Source organism: Bemisia tabaci, chromosome 7, assembly GCF_918797505.1.
Source record: "Bemisia tabaci chromosome 7, PGI_BMITA_v3".
Taxonomy (NCBI): Eukaryota; Metazoa; Arthropoda; class Insecta; order Hemiptera; family Aleyrodidae; genus Bemisia; species Bemisia tabaci.
This window is the reverse complement of record NC_092799.1, coordinates 9,227,426-9,254,823: the sequence shown is the minus strand read 5'-3', so window position 1 is coordinate 9,254,823 and position 27,398 is coordinate 9,227,426. Positions and strand designations below refer to the sequence as shown.

General features: G+C 35.9%; 3 protein-coding genes across 3 annotated transcripts in view; 2 read left to right on the top strand and 1 right to left on the bottom strand.

The window, feature by feature from the left end:
- mRpS14 (mitochondrial ribosomal protein S14) overlaps positions 1-27,398 on the top strand; it is a 121,057-nt gene that overhangs the window by 53,169 nt on the left and 40,490 nt on the right. The window lies entirely within an intron of this gene.
- Mis12 lies at positions 874-7,999 on the top strand. The gene is made up of 4 exons (XM_019048952.2): positions 874-1,177; positions 2,259-2,419; positions 3,428-3,565; positions 4,719-7,999. The coding sequence occupies exons 1-4, from the start codon at positions 1,096-1,098 to the stop codon at positions 4,977-4,979; spliced, it is 642 nt and encodes a 213-aa protein (XP_018904497.2). The 5' UTR covers positions 874-1,095; the 3' UTR covers positions 4,980-7,999.
- Positions 7,737-25,806, bottom strand: LOC109035298 (NCK-interacting protein with SH3 domain). Its single transcript, XM_019048871.2, has 11 exons — positions 25,615-25,806; positions 24,262-24,443; positions 22,330-22,593; positions 20,518-20,661; positions 18,028-18,330; positions 17,180-17,382; positions 16,322-16,425; positions 15,075-15,299; positions 14,274-14,446; positions 12,629-12,813; positions 7,737-8,513 (listed from the first exon to the last, which is right to left on the bottom strand). The coding sequence occupies exons 1-11, from the start codon at positions 25,640-25,642 to the stop codon at positions 8,504-8,506; spliced, it is 1,821 nt and encodes a 606-aa protein (XP_018904416.2). The 5' UTR covers positions 25,643-25,806; the 3' UTR covers positions 7,737-8,503.

Below are 27,398 nucleotides of genomic sequence, written 5' to 3'. Positions count from 1 at the left end.
CAAATTGATACATTTTCCAATTATTCCTCTTTTCGAACAGAAGGAATCTTAACCGCAAATTCTGAACCAGACGCTTTGATTGGTCTAGAGCGGTTCATTCCATTTATTCCGAGTTGAACCAAAATAAGCGGGAATTTCAAATAATTCCGGATATCCTGTTTACCAAATAGTTTCCGTTTCCGATAAAGCGGTGTTGTCAGTTTTATTTATCAAATGCCCGTTAAACTGACAACACTGTTTACCGGAAACGGAAACGATTTGGTAGACAGGATATCCGGAATTATTTGAAATTCCCGCTTGTTTTGGTTCAACTCGGAATAATTGGTATGAACCGCTCTGGACCAATCAAAGCGTCTGGTTCAGAATTTGCGGTTAAGATTCCTTTTGTTCGAATAGAGGAATCATTGGAAAAATCATTGACGTATAATACAATCTAGACCGCGCATTGGGCCCGACTTTGGGCGGGGAAGGTAAGACAGCTAGGGGGGTAAAGACGCGCCTTCAGCCTTGTTGATACTGCCGGATATACGAGCTAAGTGTACCCGTATCAGGCAACGGCACTGGCAAGACTGGCATTTCCACGAATTCCACCATTGTCTCGCCGGTACACTTGCTGTGTGTTGCTGGGTTGCCTATCGTCTCGCTTGAATTTCGTAATGCGCGGTCTAGATTGTATTATACGTCAATGGGAAAAATAGATTGCAAATTGCAAAAATTGTTTGTTGCTTGGGAAAAATCAACACAACACACATTATTGGTTCAGGACTCCCGCGCTTATCTGAAGAGAAGCTTCTGATTGGGTACTGAAGCCGAGTAATGAATTGAAGAGCCAATCAAATTCAATGTCGATAAAAATAAACAATGCTGAGGAAAAATTTCAAATTGAGGTTAAGTTTAAGATAACGAAAAAAAAGAAAAACAAAGCCTCCTCCAGGAGCATTTAAGTTGCAGTACTTTTAATTTTTTCTGCTAATATTTCATTTTCTTGCTCGCTAAAAATCATAACTGACCCAATTTCATCTTCTCAGAGTGTACTTTTTACTAGTGTTTCTTTTGATCAAGTGTTTGCTCTGTACTCTCCGTAACCTAGCTGCCATGGAAGAAACGAATGAGCTGCCCCGAATGAGCTATGAATATAAGCATTTTGAAATGCCGGTTGAGTCTGTTTTGCAAGGAGGTATACAATCATTGTCGATACTACTTCAATTCCATAAGCTCCACTTTCAGGGGCGGTCCGTTCAGAGGCGCCTCAGCACCCCAGAAATTCTGACGGGTGGTTTGGAAGGCCTCGGCAGGTTTCATATGGGGGCCCCGAAAATGTATTAGCACCCCAAAAATTTTTGAGCCAGACCAGCACTGTCCTCTCTGTTTTATCATTTGAGGTGTTGAACGGATACATACTGATTCATGAAATTTTTTTGTCTTGGAACAACCCAGAACAAGATTTTCATATAATACACCTTTTTTTTCCTCTGTGCTATCGGGTGGTTTCATGATTACTGGAATAGTTATGTTGCTGTAACAGACAGCACATTTTTCGGTCGTATTTTTAGTAGAAATGATAATCACTCGAATAATTTTGCATTAATTTTGAAAGGGTTACGTACTATAATACTTTCTAATGATTTAATGCTCTACTTCTCAATTAATATCATGTAAATTCCAAATATGTGCTGTCTGTTACGTAGTAAAAAGTCAGCGCAACAGACAGCACATTTTCAGCCATTTATGTATCAAAATTGAAAAGTAGAGTGATAAATCTTTGAAAAGCGTTACAACAATGTAACCCTGTGTAGATTAATGAAAAAATTTGAGTGATTATCATTACTACTAAAAATATGACTGAAAAATGTGTTGTCTGTTGCAGCGACAAAACTATTATATTTATCGTGAAACCACCCTATTTTATTTCTCATCTTTCCGGCCTGCTTAAACATAAGATTTCTTCTATCACTTATGAGATGTCACAATATTTCTACCAGAAGTTGCATGCACAAATTCCGAAGAAAGTGAACTTTATTGCTGAGAAAAGCAATTATTCTCGAGGAAGTTCAATTTTAGATGCTCTTTCCGCCCAGGAGGCTGTAAGAAACCTTGCATAGAAAAATATTAAAATTTTGCAGGTACCGAATTTCATATTAGTCCTTTCATGTAATTTCATTGGTATTAATTTAAATCTCAGGTTATCATGTATTGATCAGGCCTAGTCCCTATTCCCTCTTCAATCGTTCATCCCTTCCTCTCACTTTTTATTTCAGTGAAAGAGTTGGTGCTTGATTCGCTGTATGTCTGTATATCTGCGTGGCAAGGATCAATTTCAAAGAGGAGCAGCAATAAATTGGAAGAAATCAGAGAAGTTCTCTCAAAATTGTTAGATGATTACGTCCTGGAGTCCAAGAAACCTTTGGAACTGGCTGAGGTATGTATGGATGCGGAGGATTTTTTGTGTGTCTTCTGTGAAACTTTGCTGACACTATTAGTTGCTCTGTTTAATAGATTTTTTTTTTTTTTAGAGTTAGAATTCAATTATTCCAAAAGAAAACATAATAACAAAGAAGAACTCGAACACCAAGTTTTGCTCCTTCTTACTCACCTCATTTCCGAGACAATGTTTCTTGAGATTTCTGCAGGAAATTTTTTGAGATTATTTTTGATCAGAAGAGGAGGATCACACGATACTAAATAATTATTTTTTCCCAAGTTGGGTCAAAAAATCGGATTTTGAGATTTCGACCCATAAGACTCTCTTGCGGCCTATAGAATAGGTTTTAAGTGATTTAGTTCATTTTTGTGCCAACAAAAGACATTGGTTTCTATTAGAATCGGATAATGGAATTGAATAATAGAATGGAATAAAGTGCCCGAACATGGTAGATTAGACCCCAGTGAAAATGCGTAGGGTAGCATGCGTACACAACTTCGGAAGGTGTAAGCAAAAATGGAGCGGTTTTTGATTAGAACATAATAAATTTTATATCATCCATTATTCAAGGTCATAGCCTAAGCAAATTTTCTACTGCCTGCGCCATTTTTGAACATCCGATCGATCGTTGGTTCGTGAACATTCTGTGATCTGCACCCCTTGACTATGATTAGATTTCCACTTGTTCATCTCCACAATGTCTTTGGAAAAAAAAACCCCAAGATTTTCGTGGATGTTCGTCAAAAGTCTGTGGAAGGAAAAACAAATATTTTCATCTTTTGTCTAATTCTTTGAAGCCGAATTTAGACATATCTATCACCAATTTTCAGAATAATTTGATTTTAGAGCAGAGAAATAACTTTCCGATATTTAGCATCAATTTCCTAAAAAATTCCCTGATTTTCCTGGACATAAAAAAAAGGTTTGCTGCGCAATGGCTTGAATCGTGATTTAAAAAATCGAAACTAGATTATTTTATTGTAACACTGTCTTGTTCACTTCCAGCCTAAAATAAGAAGTTGCTTCGCAATTCCTGATCATGTTTTATTGCCAAAAGATGAATATCAAAGGCACCAATATACTGAGGATGAAGAGGCAGCCTTAGATAGAAAACTGAAGAATTTGAAATTACGTTACAAACAAGTAAGTTAAGTCATTTCTAAATCATCCTCAACATTCAATAAGTATGCAGAGTGATCCAAGGTTCTACGGGTCAAAAATAAATAATACTTTTTTACTCCATGAATTTTTTTCCCATTGTTCAGGGAAATAAATTGTTTTTCCTGCATTTTGGCAACAGAATTGCACCAAATCTCATAAAAATTGGAATGCATTCATAATTTGACGTTCTGGATTCATTAGTAACATTAGAAAAATAATTAATAAAAAATATAATGCGGACAAAATATGTTGTCCCTTAAAAAAACAAATTGATAAAATTTTGTGAGAGTAATTTTAAGATCTGCTGAATAAGTTTTCTCAAGCAGATAGATTGTTGGAGCCAGCCATTTGTCCAAAGCTCCTCCAATGGTAGTATCAAATTCAGTTTATCGGCCAAATCTCTAATTTTTAACTAACAAGAAGGAAATGAACCAAACCGAAGGTCAGAATCAGCAATAGCCATCAAGCACAATCTCATCAGCATTTGTTTATCAACTTTGACTCTTAAATAGCTAAAAAAAATGCTTGGAATGATGGACAAAATTCTATGAGTCAGTTATGCTAGTCGTAAAATTTTGTTTTGATGGTTTAACCTTACAGATCAGCAAATAATAATAAGATCTGTTCAAATGCCAACTTTCTACATCCAATAATAATAATATTAACAGAGATGAATTAATACTATGGCAGAAGAAGCCATATTACCCACTACTACTGTGGATGATGTAATACGCTAATGTTTTTTGATGGACATATGCTGTTATAATTGGACAAAGAGATTTGGTGTTTGCACGGATCGTATTCATTTTTGCTAATCTCAGAGTTTAAACCATCCGAACACGAGTTTGAGACTAGTGCAACTGACTCATGCATAGTTGCCATGTACAACTTTTTAGGTGCCATTAAAAGTTAGGTTAACATTTTTTTGATGAAACAGAAAAATTTTTGAGGTGTAAAGTTGCAACAGGCATTGAAGCTGCATTCACTTTTAAGCTGGCATCACTTTTCTAAGGGTTTTGCATTGGCAGAAGTTGGAGGACATATAGTAACTAACTTCCGTACTATGGGCAGTCCCTCTAATGCCGTTTCCTGTAGGATTGAGTTGTCTACACTATGTTCTTCTCTCTTTTCTCAGGCTATCTACATGGAAACACTATTGAAAGAAGAGAAGAAAGTGTGGGAGGAAGTAGATATTGTGGAGTTTCAAGCTTCAAAACTAAAAAAATTACAAACGGGTAACCCAGATTCTTTTCAAATTATCGATAGTCTGGCTCGTGAAGTACAGAGTTTGAATAATTCATCATGCAACCAGAATACGACTTCCAGTAATCAAATCGTCGACAGTCAGGTGCTGAAAGAACTCAGTTCACATGAGTTATCAGCATCTGCTAGTTAGAGGCTGTAATGTTCGTGAATAATTCTTATCAATTTTACTTATTTACCCAATTGTCAATTTTGTTTCTAATTAATCTACTTCCTATCATTATTTTGAATAAACATTGATGTATTATGGAATGGGTCATTTTAAAAGTGCCGTACTGATTCTACAGCACTTTTGCCGATCCTCAAATAGGTTATTAATTCTGTGTTTTTGTCAGCATAATAAATTGAAGCCTTTTTGCTGAAGGAGGATTCATCAGCAGAAAGGCAAACCAGTGCGATTACAGTGTTTTCAAAGCTGTGCAGCCTCCTCTTTTCTTAAAAAAATATCAGTTCTATGTACAGAATTAGAATTTACATGGTCATTTTCCTTTAAAATTAACAATTTTCTGGTTGAAAAGTAAAAACTATTCGCGATCTTGAAAAATTCTTTAGATGAATATGAAGACACAACACTGTAATTGCACTGGTTCCTCTCTGCTGAATGCGATCCAAGTGATAATACTCCTTTGAAGACTCTTTTCACGTCTCTTAAAGCAAACTTAATGCTTCCTCATGGTTCAGTATATTTTATACATTATTTTCTGTGGAATAGTCTAGGTTCAGCACAGTTAATTGTACTCATAATTTTCTTTTGGAGAAGTGTTTTAGCAATGGAGATGTTGCATGTGTGACGGATTTGCGATTTGACCATTGATTCTTATGTAAAAGTTTGCGAGAAACACGATGGTGCCACTGGTTTTCTCTGAAATCATCTCCCAAGCTCAAAAAAAGCTCTCAAGTTGAGGCCAAAATGGAGGGGATATCCCACCCTACCCTGAGAGTCCACCTCTACATCAAAACAAACTCTCCATGCAAAGATAGGAAGCAAATACATTAGCAGTGATGCCGTGTTTTCAGTTTTGGAGTCCCCAAATAAAGTGGCAACCCTGCCAATGTATTTGCTCCCTATCTTCGCATGGAGAGTTTGTTTTGATGTAGAGGTGGACTCGCAGGGTAGCGTGGGATGTCCCCTCCATTTTGGCCTCAACTTGAGAGCTTTTTTGAGCTTGAGAGTTGATTTCAGAGAAAACCAGTGGCACCATCGTGTTTCTCGCAAACTTTTACATAAGAATCAATGGTCAAATCGCAAATCCCTCACACATGCAACATCTCCATTACTAAAGGACCCTGCAAACTTCTTATGGGAATGTGTGCCCTCCCAAATAGCATTTCTCAACGGGAAAATCCCCATGTATTGCGATTTAATCATCAATAAAATCGCCAGGATCATCAACATTTGAGTGATTGTCCTCGATCTCATCGCGATAAAATCGCGCTTTTTTCGTCCGACAATTTATCGCGATGTTTTCGAAATAAAAATTGCGATTTAATCTCGATTTTATCAACGAAAATTGAACACGATTTCATCGTGCAAAAATTGCGATTTGTAATCGCCATATATCGCGATTTTTAATGCGATAGTATCTCGATGTATTGCCGCCGATATAATTGCGATAATCAAGCGATAAAATTGCTATATATTGCGATCACTGCTACTTTGGCTGTTTGATTTTTAAATTTTTATTGATTTAAACTCCTCTATGGATGCTGATTAAAAGTCATCATTGCGCCAACTTCCTACGAGGCACCGTTTTTGCGGTCCCCTTTTGAGGTTTCAATAATTATTTGAATGTATGAAAATGAAGGCAGCGCTGCGATTAAGAGTCGAAAATATCTCTCATCTTTCAGCACCAGCAGGGAAACTAGGAAAAAACAGGAAACCCTGTGTGTTTAGGTACCAATACAGTGCCGAGCGGTTGTATTATCTCGGATTCTGCAAGCCTTTACGTTTCATCGTCCAAAGCAGTTCCTTTCTTCTCCATCCTATTCTCTTTCTTACCACTCATCAACTTCAGTTTTCTTTGTTACATTTATTCAAGTGATCATTGAAACTTAAAATGCGGATTGTGCCAAAAACGGTGCCTTATAGGAAGTTGACGCAATGATGACTTTAAAGCCATAGCCTTTAGCGTCCATAGACGAGTTTGAATCAATAAGAAAATTGAAAATCGAGCAGAGCACATACTCCCGTAAGGAGTGTGCGGAGTCCTTTTTATTTGATCTTTTATTCTAAATAAATATTGTAGCGTTGATTATATTTGTACTTATTTTATTGTACTTGAGAGAGTTTTTAACCTTTGATACATTTTGCACACGATTTTATTCCAGATAAGTAGTCTAACAATAAAAACGTATGGATTTCTTCTCCCACTCTTGAGAGGTATTGTAACCTTTGATGCACAGGTGTGAATTTAGAAGTGTGGACTGGCTGATTTCTAGTTCAAAGTGTTACCCTCACGCCCATGTGGGCTGATTATTAAAACTGGTAGACAAAGCGTTGGGCAAAGAAGATAAAGAGAAAATGGAGAAATCCTATTGTTGGAAGCGGGTGGTTGAAATGGATTCAGAGGATGAGCTGTAGACTAAGAGCAAATCTGAAGAGACCCTATAGTTAGTCCATCATTTTCCCCTTTGGCTTGTAACAATTAATAGGATCCCTCCATTTTCTCTTAGTCTATCACTTTGTCTATTAATTTCAATAATCAGCTCTATGATGACGAGTGCTGACGAATGAAATGTATTGCATTTAAATGGAGATATTATTAGAAACGTTTACGGAATGCTCGGTGGCAGTCAACATTTTAATTTTCCATAAGCTCCAAGATACGATTTTCAGTTGAGAGGTATTGAGGAAATGTTAACCGTCTTTGGAAAAAAAAACAGGCACTAGTTTTTTGGGAAGATGATAGAACTTTAATGAACTAATTTAACAGCAGGGGTACAATTATTTAACAACAGACTAGATGATGGCATGATTGCTCTATGCTTAAACAATTTTATGGTTTTACATGAGAATTTTTTGTATTGACTTATACATTTATTGCAAATTAGCATCGTGTTTGCATGACACTGTGACTCTTACATACTGACCTTGGCAGTCTACTTTGAATCAGTATATATTTTTTACTATCATTAAATTATTTTAATAACATATTGCGTAGTTCTAATTTTTTTTCGTTTCTAATTTGTGATCACCCACAGGAAAAATGGTCTTTGGTCTATAGAGGCAAAATTTTTAGTAGAGCAGTTTTTTTAGAGTGTTATCGTTGAAAAATTAATTTTGAAATTTCTCCTGTGAAAAAATCACTCTTTCGTCTAAGACTTGAGAAGTGGCACTTGAGGGGCGGAGTTAGGTGAGCTGCTCGCCCTTCTGTTTGGGGGTTGATTGGCTTTGGCGAGTCCACTAGCTCAGCCCCTCAGCCGCCATTTTTTAAGTTTTCTTGATAAAGTCTCACTTACGTTAAATATTGGCATTGCTCAGCAACAACCATTCCTTCAAGTGAATAACATCCGATAGATAAATTTGCCTTTATACACTCAAGTAATAAGAAAAAACACCATTCATAAGGTGCACCATAATAGTTAATTATATAAATTCTGGATTCTCCTTCTTCAAAGAGGAGATTTTTCCCTCTTGGAGTGCCACAATGTCTCTGATTAGCTGCTTCTGAAATAAAAAGGTCGAGGAGGAAGGGCTTTAAATGCAATAGCAATATCTGAAGACTCGAAGGAAAAAATGGAAGAAACAAAAATGAAGTGACTGACTGTTGTAATTTCTTTCGAGTTCAAGAAAGCTTGTCCGATCACCAAGATTCATGAAATCACAGCAGTTCACCAAAAGAAACTTTCAGCTTTATTGGGAATAGGTATTAACAATTCTTGAGACAAAATTTAGATGAAACCAAAACTAATCTCAAAAATGTATTATATAATTAGATCTACTTGAGGAAAAATCAATAATATTCATTCATCAGGAGGAAAAAAATCAATTTTTTGACAACACTCTCCTTGTTTATTGGTATTTAATTTATAAGGAGAAAACCTGGGATCAGTGTTTTCAAAGCTCATCGACACGTCTAATTTTTTAGTCATTTTTAAACTTAAATTTAAAAACTGATTCCTATTTGAAATCAACACAAAAATGCGGATCTGAAATTCAAGGCCTTCAAGTCATCATTTCGAAATCGCCATCCCCAAGTGGAATAGAGAAATTAAATGGTGGTTACAGGAAAAATGCAATTTTTAAAGCATGCACAAGAGAGGAAGATGATGATTCCCTCTCAACTCCGGAGGAAAAAAATCATTTAATGGTCCTTTCAACTTTCTGGACATTTCGCATTTTACTATAGAACTGCAGGGAAGAATTGGTAATCTTATCACCTAAAATTTACAAAGAATATTATTGGAAGCATAACAAAATAAGAACCTTGCTTCTCACTTAATGCACTTATTGTAAACATGATAAAAAGCTAGGGGTAAAAACGAAAATTTAATTTCTTCTTAACAGCAAAACAATTATACACAGACAAAAAAAAACAGTAAAGTGGTCAAAAAAAGGGTGAAAAAAACTTAACGTAAGTGAAAAAATAAATACTAGTCAAATAACCAGTCCAAAATCAATTATAAGAGTGAAAACGCCATCATAGCAAAAATAAAATTTACAGTATTAAATTTACAATGTTACAAAAATAGATACATCTGCGACTATCTGATTAAAGAGACATTTGAAGGGGTCAAAGCTAATAGAGATGAATTGCACTGCAACGTTTCAAAATTTCACCTGACACTATACTTCACTAATCATTGATGGATGGACATTTTATGTCCGAAACTTCTGGGAATTTTCGTTAATCTTAAAAAGAATCTAAAACAATTTTTAGCAAAGGACTACAAACACTATACCAAAAGAATCGGCACCGGCTAATTTTCAATAATATTTTATATGATATTCCATGAGACCTCTTGAGCATGATAAGCTTTTAAAATCGAACTTGTGATGTGCCTTTCGAAAAATTTGACGCTGCCCTCAGCACAGCGTGCTGTTATGAATCTGAAGAATAAGATTCTCTTCATTTTCCTCATCTTCTGAACCTGCAGGGAAATAAAAATTCTCCTTAATCATCAGTAAGATGTTAAAACATTTCTGCTCGATATTGCGTGTTAAAATACCAAAAAATTCACTTTTTAACCCTGTTTTTCTCGAGATTGGAATATAGTGCGTTTGATTTTAAAAGCTCGCTGTGCTCTTGAGGCTACTAGAAACATCATATCAAATAATAACGAATTTCAGCCAGCATCTAATTCCTTGGTATGTTGTGTGTCGTCCTCTCAGCTAAAGTACTTGAGTAAATGAATAAATTATCCAAAAAACTTGCAGCATCATGATGCAAATTGGCTTCTCTGGTTCTGAATCCTTTATTATTGGGTATGAAAAAATTTTACAGGTAAGTGCTGCTGTGCTAGGGAAAAACGTTGTAAGAACATATGGATGTTGCCAACTTTTCCCATCAGAGACTTTAATGGTACAGGAAACTTAAACATATTCCTCCTTAAATTTTCAGAAATTGTAGATTAAATTGCGAATGAAATTCTCCGAAAAACTAAAAGAAAAATATTCACAATTTCCCCTGAAAAATCGTACTTCGTAGGACAAAATTTGACAACGCCTGAAGACTTATATGGATACAGCGTTTTTCCATAGCATAGCAGAGTACGATTTCAACAAAATTAGCAGCACTTGTCACACTTCCTTCCCAAAAAATAAAGCTTAATATGCAAAACAAAACAGACTGGGATTCGCAGTCCAAATCTAGCCTTCATGCCTTACTCAATAAACGTCTCTATTTTTTAGTACATACATGCATATTCTGGCTTTCAAGAATAAGAAATTTTGTACTGAGCAGAAAAGGCTCATCAAACACAGGAGAAAAATATTACATGAAATTTTGGATGAAACAACTTCTTTTTAGAGAGAAAAACAAGCTTTGAATATATTTTTTTCATCATTGTTGGACCCATTTCACTAAAGCCCGCTATCCACTTTCATCGACAAATTCGAGAGGATTTGAGATAAAAGTGGATAGTTAAGAGGTTTAAAAAAAAAAAAAAATTCAGTCAATTGAAACAAACTTTGTAAACAATAATGTTTCATTCAAAGTTTAAAATTATATTTATCTTCTTTTAAGTGTACAATATTTTTCCTCATTTCTTGTCTTAAAATATGATTGTCGGACGAAATTGCAGCAGTGCACCTTTGACTATTGAACCATAGCGTTGACTTCGGCTGGCACTTGCGAGCTTTATCATTAGCTTTTAGTTGTTTAAGGGATTGAAATTAATTTTATTGCTAATGTAAAATCAGAATTGAAAGTCATCTTAGCTAATCTCTTATCACTCTTAGCGAAGACTGGAGGAAATGCACAGTATCTAAAGAAATGCTTTAAGCTAGAGGAAATTTGGGAGGCACAAAATTAAGTTAGTAAGGTCGAGGTAAAAGTTTTGAACACATAACCAACTTAAAACATGGAGACTGAAAGAAAAAAATTGAGGGTGGAAGAAAGCTGAACTCTTTTCCCGAATATAAGTCAGACAGGGAGGATTTCAAGAAAAAAATCTATACTTTTAGAAATAAGTTCGGTGGAAAAAAACCAAAATTCTACTTTGAGCGAAGTTTTTCTGTAAATACTATGAGCAATTCTCATGATATTCTTAGGAGATAAATTTTAGTCCTCATAGATTCTCCTTCGCAAAATATTTCAGTTTTTACACAGTAGCCATTAGTCAATGTAAAAATTCAAGTTTTCATGTCTCGTCAACTAAACGCCCAATCTGCCGAGCTAAGGAAGAACGCTGCATGGATGATCAAGATTTACCAAATTTCCTTGGATAAAATATATATTTTTCCTTCAAGTTTTCTGTTACTATACATTAAATCACGAATAAAATTGTCTGAAAAATTTAAAGAAAATTATTCACAATTTTCCCAGTAAATTCGTTTTGTAATGAAAAAAAAAATGTAGCGACGTCTAAAGGCTCATAAGGTGTTCTTCCTTAGTACAACAATAAGCGTTCAGCTTTTGACACATTTCAAATTTCTCAAATGTTTTTGCATTCATTTTTGGCAAAGCAATGACACTCAAATTACCGTTCAATCCTCATCTCTTTCTCGGTAAGTAAAATTGATAAGAGAGTATTTTTCAAGAGAGTATTTTGAAAAGGATAATACCACTAAAAACTAAGAGGCTAAAATTAGTTGTGGCCGGTAACAAACCTACCAATCACGAGAAGCCAGACAATGAGGTGGTTTTAGGACCAATTCAACATTTTGCATAATACGATTGATAAGAAAGATAATGCTTTAATTAAGATCATTGGTAAAAGCTTCAGAAGCATGAGATAAATTCTAATATTGAATTAACAACAACTTAACGATGATAGTTCAAATTTCCAATGCACTAGATTCTAATTTCTCGGAAGAGATCTTATTGGGTTTTCTTTTTGGTATTGTAGAGTGGCACAAAGACTTTAATAGTTCCAGATTTCGGTGAAGTGGTCAACCACACGAAACAGGGATGAAATTCAAGTTACAACAAAAAAAAAAACTTACCAAGTTTTGGTAAACTTTTTACGCCAGACTTACTGTCTGCAAATATAAATAGAAATTATATGATTTGTTCACTGCAGAGAGTGCACCACAAGAGAGCTGTAAAAAGTGAATTTTCAGGCAATCAAAAGAACAAATTAAATAAAATTAATCAACGAAAATAAAGAAAAAAAATTTACTTGAAATACTGGGGAAATTCGTTGGAAATTTCTTGGACAAGCATGATATCAGGTTGACTTTCGGATAACTCTTCACTTAATATCCTTGAAAAACACTTTTGTAGATCAGTTTTTCGATGCTGGTGCTCTGCATAGTTGGTAGAATTTAGAACAAGTCTGCAGAGTTGAAGGTAGCGTGTCCTTTTCTGTACGGACAAAAAAAAGAAAAACGATGAGGTCGTTGATTCGATGTGATTTAAAAGACAGAGACAAACACACAGTGCTAAACACGCAATTTGGCCTGGAGATCAGTGCAGAGAGAAATGATGACGAGGACTTGAGATGAAAAGGACAAGCCCTCGGCGCGGCGGTCGGCATGTAACACATATTGGCGCCTACAAGATTGCATGAATACTTCACGCATCGCGTCAAACACAGTGCTGTCAGGGGCGGTTGGCGTGAAATGCATAGTGCCTACAAGACTGCAGGAATACTTCACCCATTGCGCCAAACACAGTGCTATCAGCGCAGCACGGTGGCGAAAGTTAAAATTATTAAGCCACATTTATGTTTGTTCTTTCATAATTTTTTGGTTAATTTTTTATAAATGGAGGACCTTGTCCACACAGAGATAGGTTTACGGAACTTAACTTTCGCGTCAAGTTCCGTGAAATTTTGCAACTTTTGAAATGTATCCAACACGAGCAGGTAAACGCGTCTTATGCACCCCTCCCCCTCTGGCATGTTCACTTGATGGTTTTTATTGATGTTTCAAAACGAATGAGAAGGGGGCAGCAAAATACAGGCGGCCAATGGGCGGCAAGAACGTAAATCCGGCACTGGGCGCGGCTCTTTCAAAAATTAAGAAAACTTACTTCTTTGCCACAAAGATCTATTTGCTAACTCATTCATAAAAGCACCTATCAGTGTCGGGAAATCAGAACAAACATTGTTTTTAAAATAGGCTCATGGAAAAATGAAGTTCAACTTATACGAAGCATTTTCCATGGAATTAATAGGAGCAAGCCACATTTTTCAAGTGACGGCCATTTATAGGAAGGAGAATAAATTTGTTTTTCATACGGAGTGAAAACAAAAATCCATTAGTCTAAAATGTTTTTTATCTTCTTTGAAAAGGCTAATTTCATTTTCAGAGTGATTGAAGAATATTCAGGGACATAGAAAGTTTCTCTGAGCAAAAATTATTTGCAATCCCGCCTCAAAAATGTCCTCATTGTGGGAAAATTCCTTGCTGTGCCACTCCTTGTTGAGCCAAAAACATTAAAAGATAATCAGTGCTCTATTTTGTTTTTACATCTACGGTTTCTTTTAAAAAAAGAAATTTCATAAAAAAATTCCTCTTGCCAGTATGAATTTCTTTATACCGTACACAAACCGGAATTTGCAAACTTGAGCGTTTTCTGTACCTCTGAGAATATTAATTGATCCCATGAGATTTTAAACACAAAGGCTGATCAGTTGTTTTAGAGTGCTACAATCTAAATGACGCAGCCCAAATAATGAAAAGTTTGTTTCTGCACCTTCGAGAATACTTCCGATCGATTCCATGAGATTTTAAACACAAAGGCTCAGAAGTTGCGTTGAAGTTTCTCCATCTAAATGACACAGTCAAAATAATGATAAATTACGCTTCCTGGGAACTTACCGTGTCACCAGGTGATACGTCTGCTATCTGTCGAACGATGACATCTATGAGCACCTTCATGTCGTTAGTGTAAAATAGGTTCGCTGCTTGCTCATTGCTGAACAGATCCAAAAACAACTTCAAAACTGAGTCTGGGGGTGCCGGAGTATGGTCAAAAATTCGAACCGGATCCTCTGAGGGAACAAGAAAATAAAATTTATGGTTGACCGAGAATTTTCGCCTAAAAGTTTTGCTGAATATAAGTTGATGGTTAAAAATTGTGAACACCTGAGGAAAAAAGAGAAATTATACCCATAGGACAAGATTTTTGGCAGAGCAAATTCTGTCAAGAAGATCAGCTATCTGTAGTTTAGAATTGAAAGTAAATGCAAGAGTCGAGATGAAGGACCTTCTGGCATAGTGTTAAAGAGCGTAAAATTAGTTGGCGTGGACTCTGATAGTGTTTCACTGAAAAAGAGAAATTTTTACATCTGAGCCACTGGCAAAAGAGGCTTTCAAAATTTTTATAAATTACTTTGGAGAAAGTATATTGATGAGCTCACCATGGTAATGAAAATAAATAAAAAATGACCTTAATGCCTGATTAATATTAATTAAAAAAAAAAAAAATTACATTAGCCAAAAAGAATAAATTAAATGTGTGTTGCTTAGAACCATCAAACTAGATAGTTTATTTTCTTCCGATGATTTGCAATATTAACAGCACAATGACACCTCTGATATTGCAACATGTACAGGAGAGGCCTTTCAAAACTTCCCACCGTAACAAAAGATTATCTGAGAGCTAAACTAAGATCTTACCTTCCCTATTCAGTAATATTAAAACTTTTTCAGTAAAATTTTTTGCAACAGAGCGTGAGGCAACAGAATCAACAACAACATTGTTTGTAACTTCAGCAGAAAATTGCAGATTGTACGATAGAATCAGAGTTAGAAAAACATCCGGAATCTGCTCTTCAATATCTGTTTCTGGAGGTGACTCTATAAGACTGAGGAGAAATGTCACAAATTCAAGACCCAAATATTCTGGAAGAAGAAAACAAATGAATTATTTATAAGAGAGGATCATAAATAATGATCATAGATTGAGCAAATGGTGATATGCTTTGAGTCCCAAGCAGAGAAATCTCAGTTAATTGCATACTAATTACGAGGAAAGAAAATTAAACTTGAAAATTGCTGTTATTATTCAATCCAGAGTGGCTGGCAAAATTTCATTTTATCATTCCCTGACTATTTTCTGACTTCTTCTAATGAAATTTCTTGACTTTTTTTTTTGATAATGTAAGGGCACTTGATTAATGTGGTCAAAACGTTGGCAAAACAACGCGATCAGCTGGCCCGTCGCAGACTCGATTTTTACGAGGAGCCCAGCTCCACAAAAAATTCCCTGACCGTTGACAAAATTTCCTGATTTTTCCCGGTTTCCCAAGTCACTAGCCATCCTGCCAATCATACTGAGAAAAAGTAAATTTGCAACAAAACTTTTCACGTGAAATTTTCCGCAAGGGAAAAAATAAAGATATTGATACTCTAAGTTTTCTTTAGGTAATCATCCTCAGTTGTTGATAAAGCTTACTGGCTTTTCTGGTTATCAAAAATTTTTTGTTTCATATCATTTAAAAATCATAAGTCTACAGGAACATTTCACTCTTCCTTTCACCATACGGTTTTTTTCTCCTTTTTATCATGAAATCATAGAAAATAACCCATGAGAAAATATGAAAAATCGAATGGCTTTTAATTTAACTTGGATGAATTATTTTCAAAATTTTAGCTGATGGGTTCACTTGATTTGGTAAGAACAAATGAGGAAATTATAGAGTTGATTAGCCTTGAAAAAATGAACAGTGTTTCCGGAAAAACCCTATCTAAAGAGGCGCTATAGCGAGAAGGACTGGAATTTAGGGATGGCTTTTGACACGCTGGAGATGCAAAAATCGAGCGAGTCAAACACAGGACTGAACTTATTACTTATTTCCTAAATTTTAGCTAATAAATCATCTTGATCTGGAAAGATGAGATACGGATATTGTATGGTAGATTACCTAAATGAGTGATGGGCATGGATTCACCCATTGAGAAAATCATCGATAACAACAGCGCAGAATTCAATAATCGAGGCACATTTTCGGGATTACTCATCATATCCCTGAAAAATCAATAAAAAATAAACCAAGATTAACATTAAAATAGCTGAGGATATTTGATTTACTTTCAGATTTAGGATTTTGGAAAGATTTCTGCTACTATTTAGTTTCATTTATATGATCCTATTGATGAATTTAAAAATTTTGTTATAAGTTGTTCCCAACAAACAGACTGTTTCCAGTTAAAAAGAGAAGCAAATATGGCTCTTGGCTTTACCAATGTTTAATACATTGACGGTGTAAGTTGGCAATCACATAACTCGTTTGCGGTGTCTGAGAATCTCCGCCTCTGCGTTATTTTTTTAGAGGAGAACCAATTGACATGATTCCTTGAAGTTTTTGCAGAATTTTCTTCGCATAGAGAGGAAAAATCACTGGAGTTTTAAAGAATAGCCGTTGGGTAGTTTTCCGTTGAAAAAATAAAGTGTGATAGGAAGTCTGCGACATCGCAAATCGAGTTATGTGATTGCCGACTTACACCGCCGACATAGTTTATTTTGATGATACTGTATTTGTTAATATCTGTTATTACTCATTGTATCTTTTAGTGATGTATTATGTTGTACTGTGTACTGTGCTATATGCCTTGTTGCTCATGAAGTCATGAGGCTTTTTGCAAATTCTTTTAACTGGGCTTTTTTGAGCAAAATTATCTTGCTGCTTGCAGGAGAATCTCCATAAACTCTTGTAGAATCGGTTTGATGTAGAGTCAGTCCGGAATGAAGTAAAAAATTTTGTTAAAAGTGGAGATATCACCTAGCTAATTCCATAGGAAGAACAGAATTCAGAAGAACTGTGATTACAGAGGCATGTATTCCACACATAACACCAAAAGTTTGTAATAACGGCTGTCTGATAGACCATCGGGTTTCCATTTGATAATACTCAATCAGAGCACACACTGCTCGAAACTGATCTTTAGATAGAACGTGACGACAGATGTTGATATCAGCATTGTTCTGCATGGAAAAAATCAGACAATTTTCTTTTAAATTAAGAATATATGAAGGTGAGAGAAAAATGAATAAAATTCATGATTCTTCTGAATATATTCTATGACATTTTTCTATCCATGTACTTTACAGAATTCATAATGTAAAATAAGAAGATAAAAAAATTCATAACAAGGGTGCAAAATTTCTCGACTGTACGACGAGGCGGGTTGCGATAATTCGCAGGTGAAAATAAAAAGGCCAGAAAAACAGATTTTAAAAATGGGAAAACCAGGGAAAACGGGTTTGTTTCTCCTCCTTTTGCGAGGTCGCCGTAGAAATCACGTGTATTTTGCAAAATTGAGGCAATTCATAGATGGAGAGCCTGAAAAAGGTCATCTTTTGAAAATTTCTGGAGAAAAAGCAGTTGAGAAATGGGGAAGTCAAATTGAAAAATGGGAAGGTTAAGCCCTTTCTGCAACCCAGATTAATAAGGAGATGAAGAGAGGAGGAAATAGTTTTTTCGATACAGCTAAAATCCAAAGGTGGATTTAATTAAAGAAAAGAGGGTTGGTTTCTGATTACATTTTCTCTTCTTACATGGCTTGCTTTGCTAGCATAATTGAGGTAAAGTTAAAAAAAAAGAGGTTCTTGCAAAAGAAAAACGCATACCAGTATCGACAGTAGCTCCGTGAGATATTCAATGATGATTGACTCGTCTTCATACAACTCCCAACTCCTTTGCTGAGAGTCTTCCTTGCAGCTGATCAGCTCCTCCAGAATGTTTTGCAATCTCTTCCCATCGAACGTGTCACTGACAGAGCTGTCTCGGGCATACAGGGGTCTCTGAAGTATTTCCAGGAGGTTCTCCAAATTCGGGACGCACTCCGAGGGTAACATGTCAATGAGACTTTCGATGACGATCGATACGGCCACTCGAGATAGCTCATGACTCAGATCTGTGTGCGTTCGGACCTGAAAAAACGAAAGACTCAGGAATTAGCTTCTGTAGGGAAGATATGCCCCGGAGGAAGTGGCTCATTATAACATCACACTCGTGTCATGTTATTTGTTTCATAAAACAGTATGACGTCACTCTTATAACCAGGACTCAAACCTCCTACTTTGCTAAGGAGTGCTAAGGAAAAACTCAGTATGGATACTTGAATACTGCCAAATTCCCCCTGATGAGACATTTATTCTGGAAGAAAGTTGTGCTTATTTTTCCTTGAAGTTTTCAGCTACTTTAGATTGAATTACGAACAAAATTGGAAGAAAAATATTCGCGACTTTCCCAATAAATTCGTTTAGACAGAAAGTTGGTTGTGTAGACAACATGCGTTAAAAACCAGTATAAATCTGAAAATCTCAATACAGGGGAACAAGCTCATTCGAGCACAATTTTTCCTTCAAAGAGTTGTTCTGTTTGGTGCAACACTAGTTAAGACTATTCAAGAAGGCAACTGCAGACGCATTTTGAGTCTAATTGGACCCATCTTCAGTGCAGCGCAGCCTCCTGAATTTTCTGCTACCGAGCTTGGAGAGATTGTGAAAACCAGCCCAATGCAGATTTTCATTGGACGTTGGTTACACCACCAACTTTCTGTCTAAACGACTCAAGCGTCTATTGCAATCAGTTTGTAATAAATTTGTACATTATAAGAGAAAATTTGGCAATGCTTGAATGTTCATGCAGCATTTTTCTTTCGCACAGCAGAATCGCCATACTGGCATTTGGACTGCATTTTGCATACGGCTTCTATATAAAACATCGATCTGCATAGGAAAACTGATGACACATATATGTTCATTTCTAATATGAGCCATAAATTGTAGTTTCTAATTGTAAAATGTGGTCCATCAGATTGCCATCAGGGTGATGTAAAACTGATATTACGTCAATTTCAAAAGCAGCTAAGACTAAGACTGATACAGATAACCAAACAAAACATGAATTAATTTTTTGTTATACATACATATTTGTTATAGATTATTTAATTAGTCGAAGGGAGGCATCATCAATGAGTGATTGTTTCATTTCTCTTGCTCCAAAAAAAAGGGGGGAAATAGAACACACAGAATTAAGAATTAAGTGCCAAGGAAGGCTTTCAGACGGTTTTTTTGTCACCAAGGGGCTTAAGCAGGGATGTTGTCTGTCACCGACGCTGTTTAAGATATATCTAGAGCACGCTCTTAAGGAATGGAAAAGAAAGTGTGCCGGCATGGGCGTCCCTCTGAATGACCAAGAAACACTGTTCACGCTATGCTTTGCTGACGACTAGGTAGTCATAAGTCAAGATCACGATGACGCAGAGTATATGACCCGGAAGTTGGTGGAGGAGTACCGCAAATGGGGCCTCGAGGTTAGTGTCTGTAAGACAAAAAAGATGTCAGTCGGAGGTGCTCAGCAAAGCATAGTCCTGGAGGATGGTCAACATATGGAAAGTTGCGAACAATACAAGTACCTGGGGGTGAACCTGACTTCGAATGGGAAGCTGGATCAGGCCATTCGGGACCGTAATCTTCTAGGAAGGAAAGCCATCGCCATGCTTAATGGGATCCTTTGGGACCAAAGGATTTCCAAAGACAACAAGAAGAGAATTTATAACTCGGTTGTCAAGCCTATTATCACCTATGGCAGTGAAGTGTGGCAGTTGAAGAAGCGGACCCAAGAAATGCTCAAGGCGACCGAGATGGATTTCTGGCGAAGATCGGCTGGAATCTCGAGGAGAGAACGTGTCCGAGAGATAATGGGCGTTGAGGGGACGATTGTGCACGATATCATGACCAAGCAATTGGTATGGTATGGGCATGTGCAGAGAATGGCTGATACCAGGTTGCCGAAGAAGGTGTTGGAGTGGGTCCCCCCAGGTAGGCGACGAAGAGGGCGTCCAGCCAAACGGTGGGTAGAGGGCATCCATGAAGAGATGGAGAGATGCCAGCTTCCGGAGGATCTCTACCATGACAGATTCCTGTGGAGAATAGGCGTCGCAGAGCGCCCAAGCGCGCCGTAAAAGCGGCTCATACATACATAAATAGAAAACACAAATGAGGAAAAAAATGAAAACGCTGATGGTAGCAGCAGCCAAAAGAGCTTAGAGTCTGAGGAATAGAATGAGGTTACGAGGGTAAACGCAAGGGAAAAACTGTAGGGTAACTGACCAACTGTACAATGTGATAGACAGTTTCTGTTGAAATCACAGTAGGTTCCTTGTTTCCGTTTGTTAGAATCCTTTTGGGCGAATTGATCTTGGAATTTGAAAGAGAATTTTTTGTTTTTGAATCAAAGGCCATCTCTTTAAAAGGCTGAAAGAAGAAGAAAAAAAGGATTATAAAAAGGACAAATGAGTTTAAAATATATTTCAAAAAGAAAGCAAAAGCTAAAACACAAAAATAAGTAACATGAGGAGGCTTCTTTTCGATAAAAGTTCAAGATTTACTGGAGAATCTTAGATTAAATGCAAAATATGTTCATCCCTCTGAGTTTTTCACATTCCTGCTCCCATAGGCGATTCTATGTGGATTGCCGTGAATGCACAAGCGGAATTGAAGGGTGCCACCAAAAGTGCAATAAAATGATCAAAATTAAATTTAATTGAATTAAATTGTTAACCATTATTTTTCTCATTTTCGTAAGAATTTTCTAAGTATGTTACGCGAGCAATCGACTGTAAAAAATCTTTGATTCGTTTCCAAATTTTTCATTTTCTAAAAATCAAAATAATTGGGGGAAAACATAGAAAACCCTGATATAAACCGTGAAATTTGTCTCCTGAATATTACGATATTCAAGTTGAAAATATGTCAAAACAGCGTCAGTGAGAGATTCAATTTTCAAAATTTTCCGGGAGAGGCCCCCAGACCCCCCTTTTGCTGGGGGGGGGGGGGGGAGGGCTGTCCCCCAGAACTCCTACTCACAGCATTGCTCAGACGTTGTGGCAAAATTTTTTAACCCGTTTCGCTGGGTGGGCTGTGCAGGAAAACTATGAATCAGTTTTGTCGAATAAAAAAAAAACACAACAATTAGCTGTAAGTTTACTAGATTCTTTTTTGTCAATTATGGATTAGAGGATTTGATTAAAAAATTAGCCTCCTAGTAAACAGAAATAATCTTTTCATTTTGATTTATTGTCTGTATTCTACATTTCTAGTATTATTACAGAATTTTTCCCGTGTTGCTTGCCATAGAAACAGCAGAATTCAGAATTGAGGGCCTTGGAGGATGTGCCGCATAAGTGCAGTTTAAGAAAAGATGAGATATACATGATTTCAATTAAAACAATCCTAGAATGTATTCTGTGAAAAAATCACTACTAAAATTCAATTGTCAAGCATATAAAAAAGAGCTTGTGCTTTCTCTCCACCCTAAGGGTCCATGTAATTTTAACACTTTCAACGCGTACTTCTTGAAATAGCAAAAACTGGAATTATGCGCCTTGTCCTCCAAGCTCCTCAATTAAAACTATTCAAACAGACTGAAGCTTCAAATTTTCGCCGATCATTACCAACTGGCAACAGTCGATAGGTACTTCTTGCATTTTCAAGATTTTTCTCGGGTGCTTTGTATTTTCCATCTTTTTCCTCTGGTCACAATGAGCCCCATTTCACTTTTTAATCAAAATCTGGACAGTAGCGCAACAGTTCAAGTTTTATTTCTTGCAGAAAAGAGCAGTGATCAAAATGCCAGTGACGGTAATAAAATCGTCCCTTTCCGCAAAAAGGAACAAAACTCCATTACAAGGTTGCAAAATTGACTGGAACAAGTCAATTTTTTACGAAAATAAATCTGCATAATTTTGCTTGACAATTTGCCTGATTTTTGCATAAGAGGCAAAAGGGAGAGGAATTAGTGGCTTTTAATTTAGAATTGTTCAAAATTTGTCTGATAAAATTGAAATTTGCGCAGAAAAATCTGGCAACATTGGAATGTAGTTAAGTTCTTTTGAGAGAGAAACAACGAAATGTATACTATACCTTAACAGTAGATTTAGATGACTTTGCAGCTGAGTCATCGTCTGAAGAGCATGATTTTCGAGGGGGAAGAGGAGCGGACAGTCCATCTGGAGTTTGCGCAGAGGGATTCAATTTCACAGCCTCACTGAAATTTATCAGTGACTCTTTCTTTTGAACCAACTTCTTTAAAAGTTCTTGCTTCTCTGAAGTCGGAGATTTATTGGTTTCTTTCCTGATAGATTCGATGCAGACTTCTAGAAATGCTACGACTTGTTCTCGAGGGCACTTGCAGGAAAAAAGAAAATAAATATGTAAATTTTAGTATGGGTTTGAATAATTGTTCCGAGTAAAATTGAATTTGTTGAAAATTTGAAATACATCACAGAAAACAGAAGCTAAGTAACGACAAAAAACATCTTTAACTTTGACTATTTTAAACTTAATATGCCCTAATAGCAATGACCGATTAAACTTCAAAAACTCTTAGAAAAACTGTTGAAATTTTTGTACTGGGAAACCCTTTTTGGCTCTATTTTTAAGTAAAATTTACAAGAAGTATTATTTAAAGAAAATTTTGGAGGAAAAGTTTTAAAAGGTAAAACATCACTGTAGCTTTTTAACATTTTTTTCAAACATTTTTAGTGTTGAAAAACTATAGTTGATACTTCAACAATTTTTTTTGAAGTAACACTTTTTTAATTTCGTAAAAAAATAGCCAGAAAGGGTTTCCAAATAAGAGAATTTTAACAGTTTCCTGAGGAGTTGTCATTTTGAAATTTAAGAGTTTTTTTTAACAGTTGTTGCTACTAGGGTGCATTAGAAAGGAATTTTCTAGGTTTTTTCTTTAGCCGTTATTTTTCAGTGAAATTGATTTTCCTGTCTTCTATTGACCTCCTATCGAAGTTCACTTTTTTCTTACTTACCTAGGGCAACCAATTACAGGAGTTACCTAACTCCAGAAGGAACAGTCAACTTTGAGGCTCCTGGTATGTACCTTAAGAGGTGGAGACTAACAATCATGAACTTTAATAAAACAACCATGTTACTTGTTGAATTGTGTATTGATGTCCAAAGTGCGAAACCACAAACCTCCAGCCCAAAGTTTCAAAATTTTTGCTCCTACTTCATTTTTTTGAAAGGAACCAAACCAAGTATATGGCTTGAAATTTATACAGAATATTCTGCTAACAGAGAAGAAAAATCAAGGAAGTTTTCAACATATTATGAGAACTAGTTCTTAAGAAATAAATGAAGTATGACAGAAAGTCTAACAGAAATATGCAGTTTCTCCAGTTGGCCATCAATATTGATACCCTAGTAGCAGTGGCTGTTGAGAAAAGTTGTAAAAAACCCGTAAATTTTCAGAGAACTTAAAAGAACTTAAGAGAATTTAAAATTTACTTCAAAACCACTGGAAAATTACGTTAAAAAACTCTTGAAATATTTGTATCAGGAAACTCTTTTTGAAGCTTTTTTGACATAAAATTGAAGAAAAATTTTAAGTAAATTTTTAGAAAAATTTATGTATTTTTTTTTTTATAAACTTCCTGCGGGCATAAACGAGGAAAAAAAAGTGGTGAACAGAAAAGTGTAAAGGGAAAAGTTGCAGCCCATAAAAATTGAGGATATAGGTTGTTGATTTTTACGTAAATTTTACATTTTCTTTGAATGAAAATAACACTATTTTTATACTTAAAAAATTCCCCGAAGAAGTTTCCTAAAACGAGTATTTTAAGAATCTTTTTACTTAAAATTTACAAGTTTTTTACATTTTTTCTAGACAATTTTTTGTAGAATTTTTCTTGAGAGCCATTGCTACTGGGGTATTGGCGGTTCTGTATTTTTGGTGAACCTACCCTCTATGTTCAGAGTTATAAGTTTTCAATATAGTTACAATAGGTTATCTTCAACAACAGGATCTAAAAAGATTCTTTCAACTAATTGAGTACATACCTTTTCGATCTTGACATAATTACATGGAATGTAGCCAATGTGACCCTCCTGATTAACTACCTGCCACCAATTTCTTTCCCGAGTGTGTTCGTTATAAATCAGAAACTTGTCATGCTCGTTAAAACTTATTGTTTTGGCAAAAGTTGCTTGAAAGTCGTACAAAGCTACGATGATCTCAAAATCTGAAGAACAAGGAAAACAAACCAGTACTGTGTAAGAGATGAGAAAAGTTACGGTTAATTCATAATGTTGTTCATTTCATTGTTTGGCATTCTGACATATCGACGGTGTAAGTCGGCAATCACGTATCTCGTTTGCGGTGTCTGAAAAAATCCACCTCTATGTTATTTTTTCTAAAAGAGAACAAATTGACATCATTCCTTGAAAATTTTGTAGAATTTTCTTCGTACAGAGAAGAAAAGTCACGGCAGTTTTAAAGAATTGCCGTTGAGTAGTTTTCCGTTTAAAAAATAAAGTATGACAGAAAGTTTGCGACGTCGTAAACCGAGTTAAGTGATTACCGACTTACACCGTCGATATGTGGTAATATCAAAATATCTGGTAGCCAGAGAATCCTAGGGAGTACCTAGTATCTAAAAATTTAGTTCTCAGCATTACATGAAAAATGGACGAATATAAAATGATCAGAGATTTTTGAACATTGCAATAGAGATACATATTTTGTCATTGATATTCTCTGAAATATCGCAGAAGAGTGACCATAAAAAAGAAAAAGGCCAAAATTTTAAAATCAATCCTCCCTATTAAGTAAGGTGCTTATTCTTGAGGTTCTACCAACACTACGAATGCTGCCAATTCAAGTCAGAGAGACCATGCATTCCGCTAGGTTTAAAACTGATATCTGGTTACTTGGTTTCTTGATTGAGTATTTAATGAAAGAAATCTGGAGACTAGACGAACAGACAAACTCAAGGGCCAAATTACGTCTTTCCTTCAATTCGTGACTTAAACTTTTCTGAAGCTGATAAACATGAATTCTGCATTATATTGATACAGCAGACATGACTGGGTTTAAAAATATCAAGGGCTCTAGAGAAAGAAGGTTTTATTGATTGAAAAATTGCAAGGACATCTCAGCTGTGCCTTTGTCAAGGCCAAGTTTACCCTGCCAATGTTAAGGGTTGGAAGAGCAAGGACACCCAGGATTATCAGGGAGCTGAGGTTGAAAGATTAAAAAAGTATATCTGAGTTCCGGGTGGCTAAACTTGGATCTCGGTGACTGATTTCTTAAAAACGCTGTTTCATTTCCAGTATCCAGTCACGACAGGATAATAAACTTGAGATGGAAAATTATGAAATTTAACAGACACATGACCAAGGAAAATCACTTGCCTTCAGCATGCTCGCCGCTGGAATCCATGTTGAACTTAAATTACGGATAAATCATTGTACTGGGGATGAAATGTGTGATTCCGAAATCATTGAAATAAACGTTTGGTAAATCACGAGTATTGTTTATGCTCGAAAAGGAGTGATAACTGGATTGATAACAGAGGCTCGTCTATCTAAAATGATAACAACGCTGGAGTCATGAAGACGGCATGTTTCAATTTGGCGGCCATTCTTTGACGTCATTCAGGAGGTTAAAAATACGTCATTCGGTACAAGAGGGCCAAGGAGAGGGGGGAGGGGAGAGGCCGCTCCAGAGAAAACTAACGTACTGGCATAGAATAATAAGGCGTTAGCTTTATTATTCTATGGTACTGGGCCACTCCCAGTTCCGCCCTTCATGTTGATGGGTGATGGGAGTAAAAAAATAGGAGTAAATTGTAGAAAATTCAATAATCAACCGTCATGTAAAAAATTGAACTCTCTTCAGGACAGTATGAAGCATTGAAATGGATTCTTAGCACTTGGGAGAATGATTTGATAGGTAGGCAATCAGTCAATTGATAATGCCTGGATTTTGGGAAATTTCTTGAAAATTTGCGAGCCACACATTATGTAAACTGTTAAATGTCAAAATGTCAATTAACGGTACACAAAATTTGACCGAGAAACACTTTAAAACAAATCAGTCAGTACATAGCGAGAGAGTATCTCATATAGTTTTGACTATCAGTTCGCAATATTCACTTTGGGACATTCTCCTAAAGCTTTGTTGGAGTTTTTTAGGTAAAATTTTATGTATAAATACCTGTCCTTCAACAGCGTGATGTAGTGCTCAGGAAGTATGAAATCTAGTAAAATCCAGATATTTTCAATTGATCAGGCAATCATTAAATTGTTCATAGTAAGTACCTATTTAGTGGTGAAGAACAATCTCATTCCGAGGGCCCCATTAGAAACTTTGTAACGATACCAAATTCTTCATTGGAGAAGTGTCCTGATTTGCAAGGAGAGCTTTGAAACATGGTGAGAGGGTAGTACTTTTCTGTAGGATGTAAGATTTTTTTATATCCTCCTGAAATTGAGCATTAATCTTGAAAATTAGAAAAGCCAAGGATCGAAAAATATTTTGAAGAATTTCCAAGACCAAAAAAATGCTGTCCATAATTTCAGCACCCGAAAGCAGCAATGGAATATGTGTGACCCTCTTTGAATACATAGCAGGAAAAACTCATGAAGTCAAGTCTGTAACGGGCAGATGTCCACATCCGCCACTATTACACGAAACACTTTTCATTACTCTCCACCCTTGCAGCAGATTCCAAAGTCCGCAGTTCCTTCTATTCTACATACCGTCACTGAAGTTTTATTTCAGCTGGGGGATAAATACTTCCTAAATTTTTCTTCCTCATATTTCATCTAAGAAAGACAGAGGTTTTATTTCATTTTGATTTCATAATTTGTTCTTAATTTAATTATTTTTCAAGTTATTGACGGTTTATTTTCTCCTTAAATTTTTTAACAGACTCAGAATGAACTTAGTGTTGGTTAACTTTGATCGCCTATCACCCGATTTGCATTATCATTTGGTTTGACACATAAGAGTTCTCCATGACAACAGCATTATGCTGGTTTTTTTTTCATTCTTTTTTTTTTTTTCCAAATTCACCGTGGCTATAACTAAGTATTGCTTCAAATTGAAATTTCTAAAAACCATTTTTAAGAGGAGGACTTGTTCTGAGCTAGCAAAACCCTTGAGCTATACTTTCGTCTCAAGGATGTAAAGA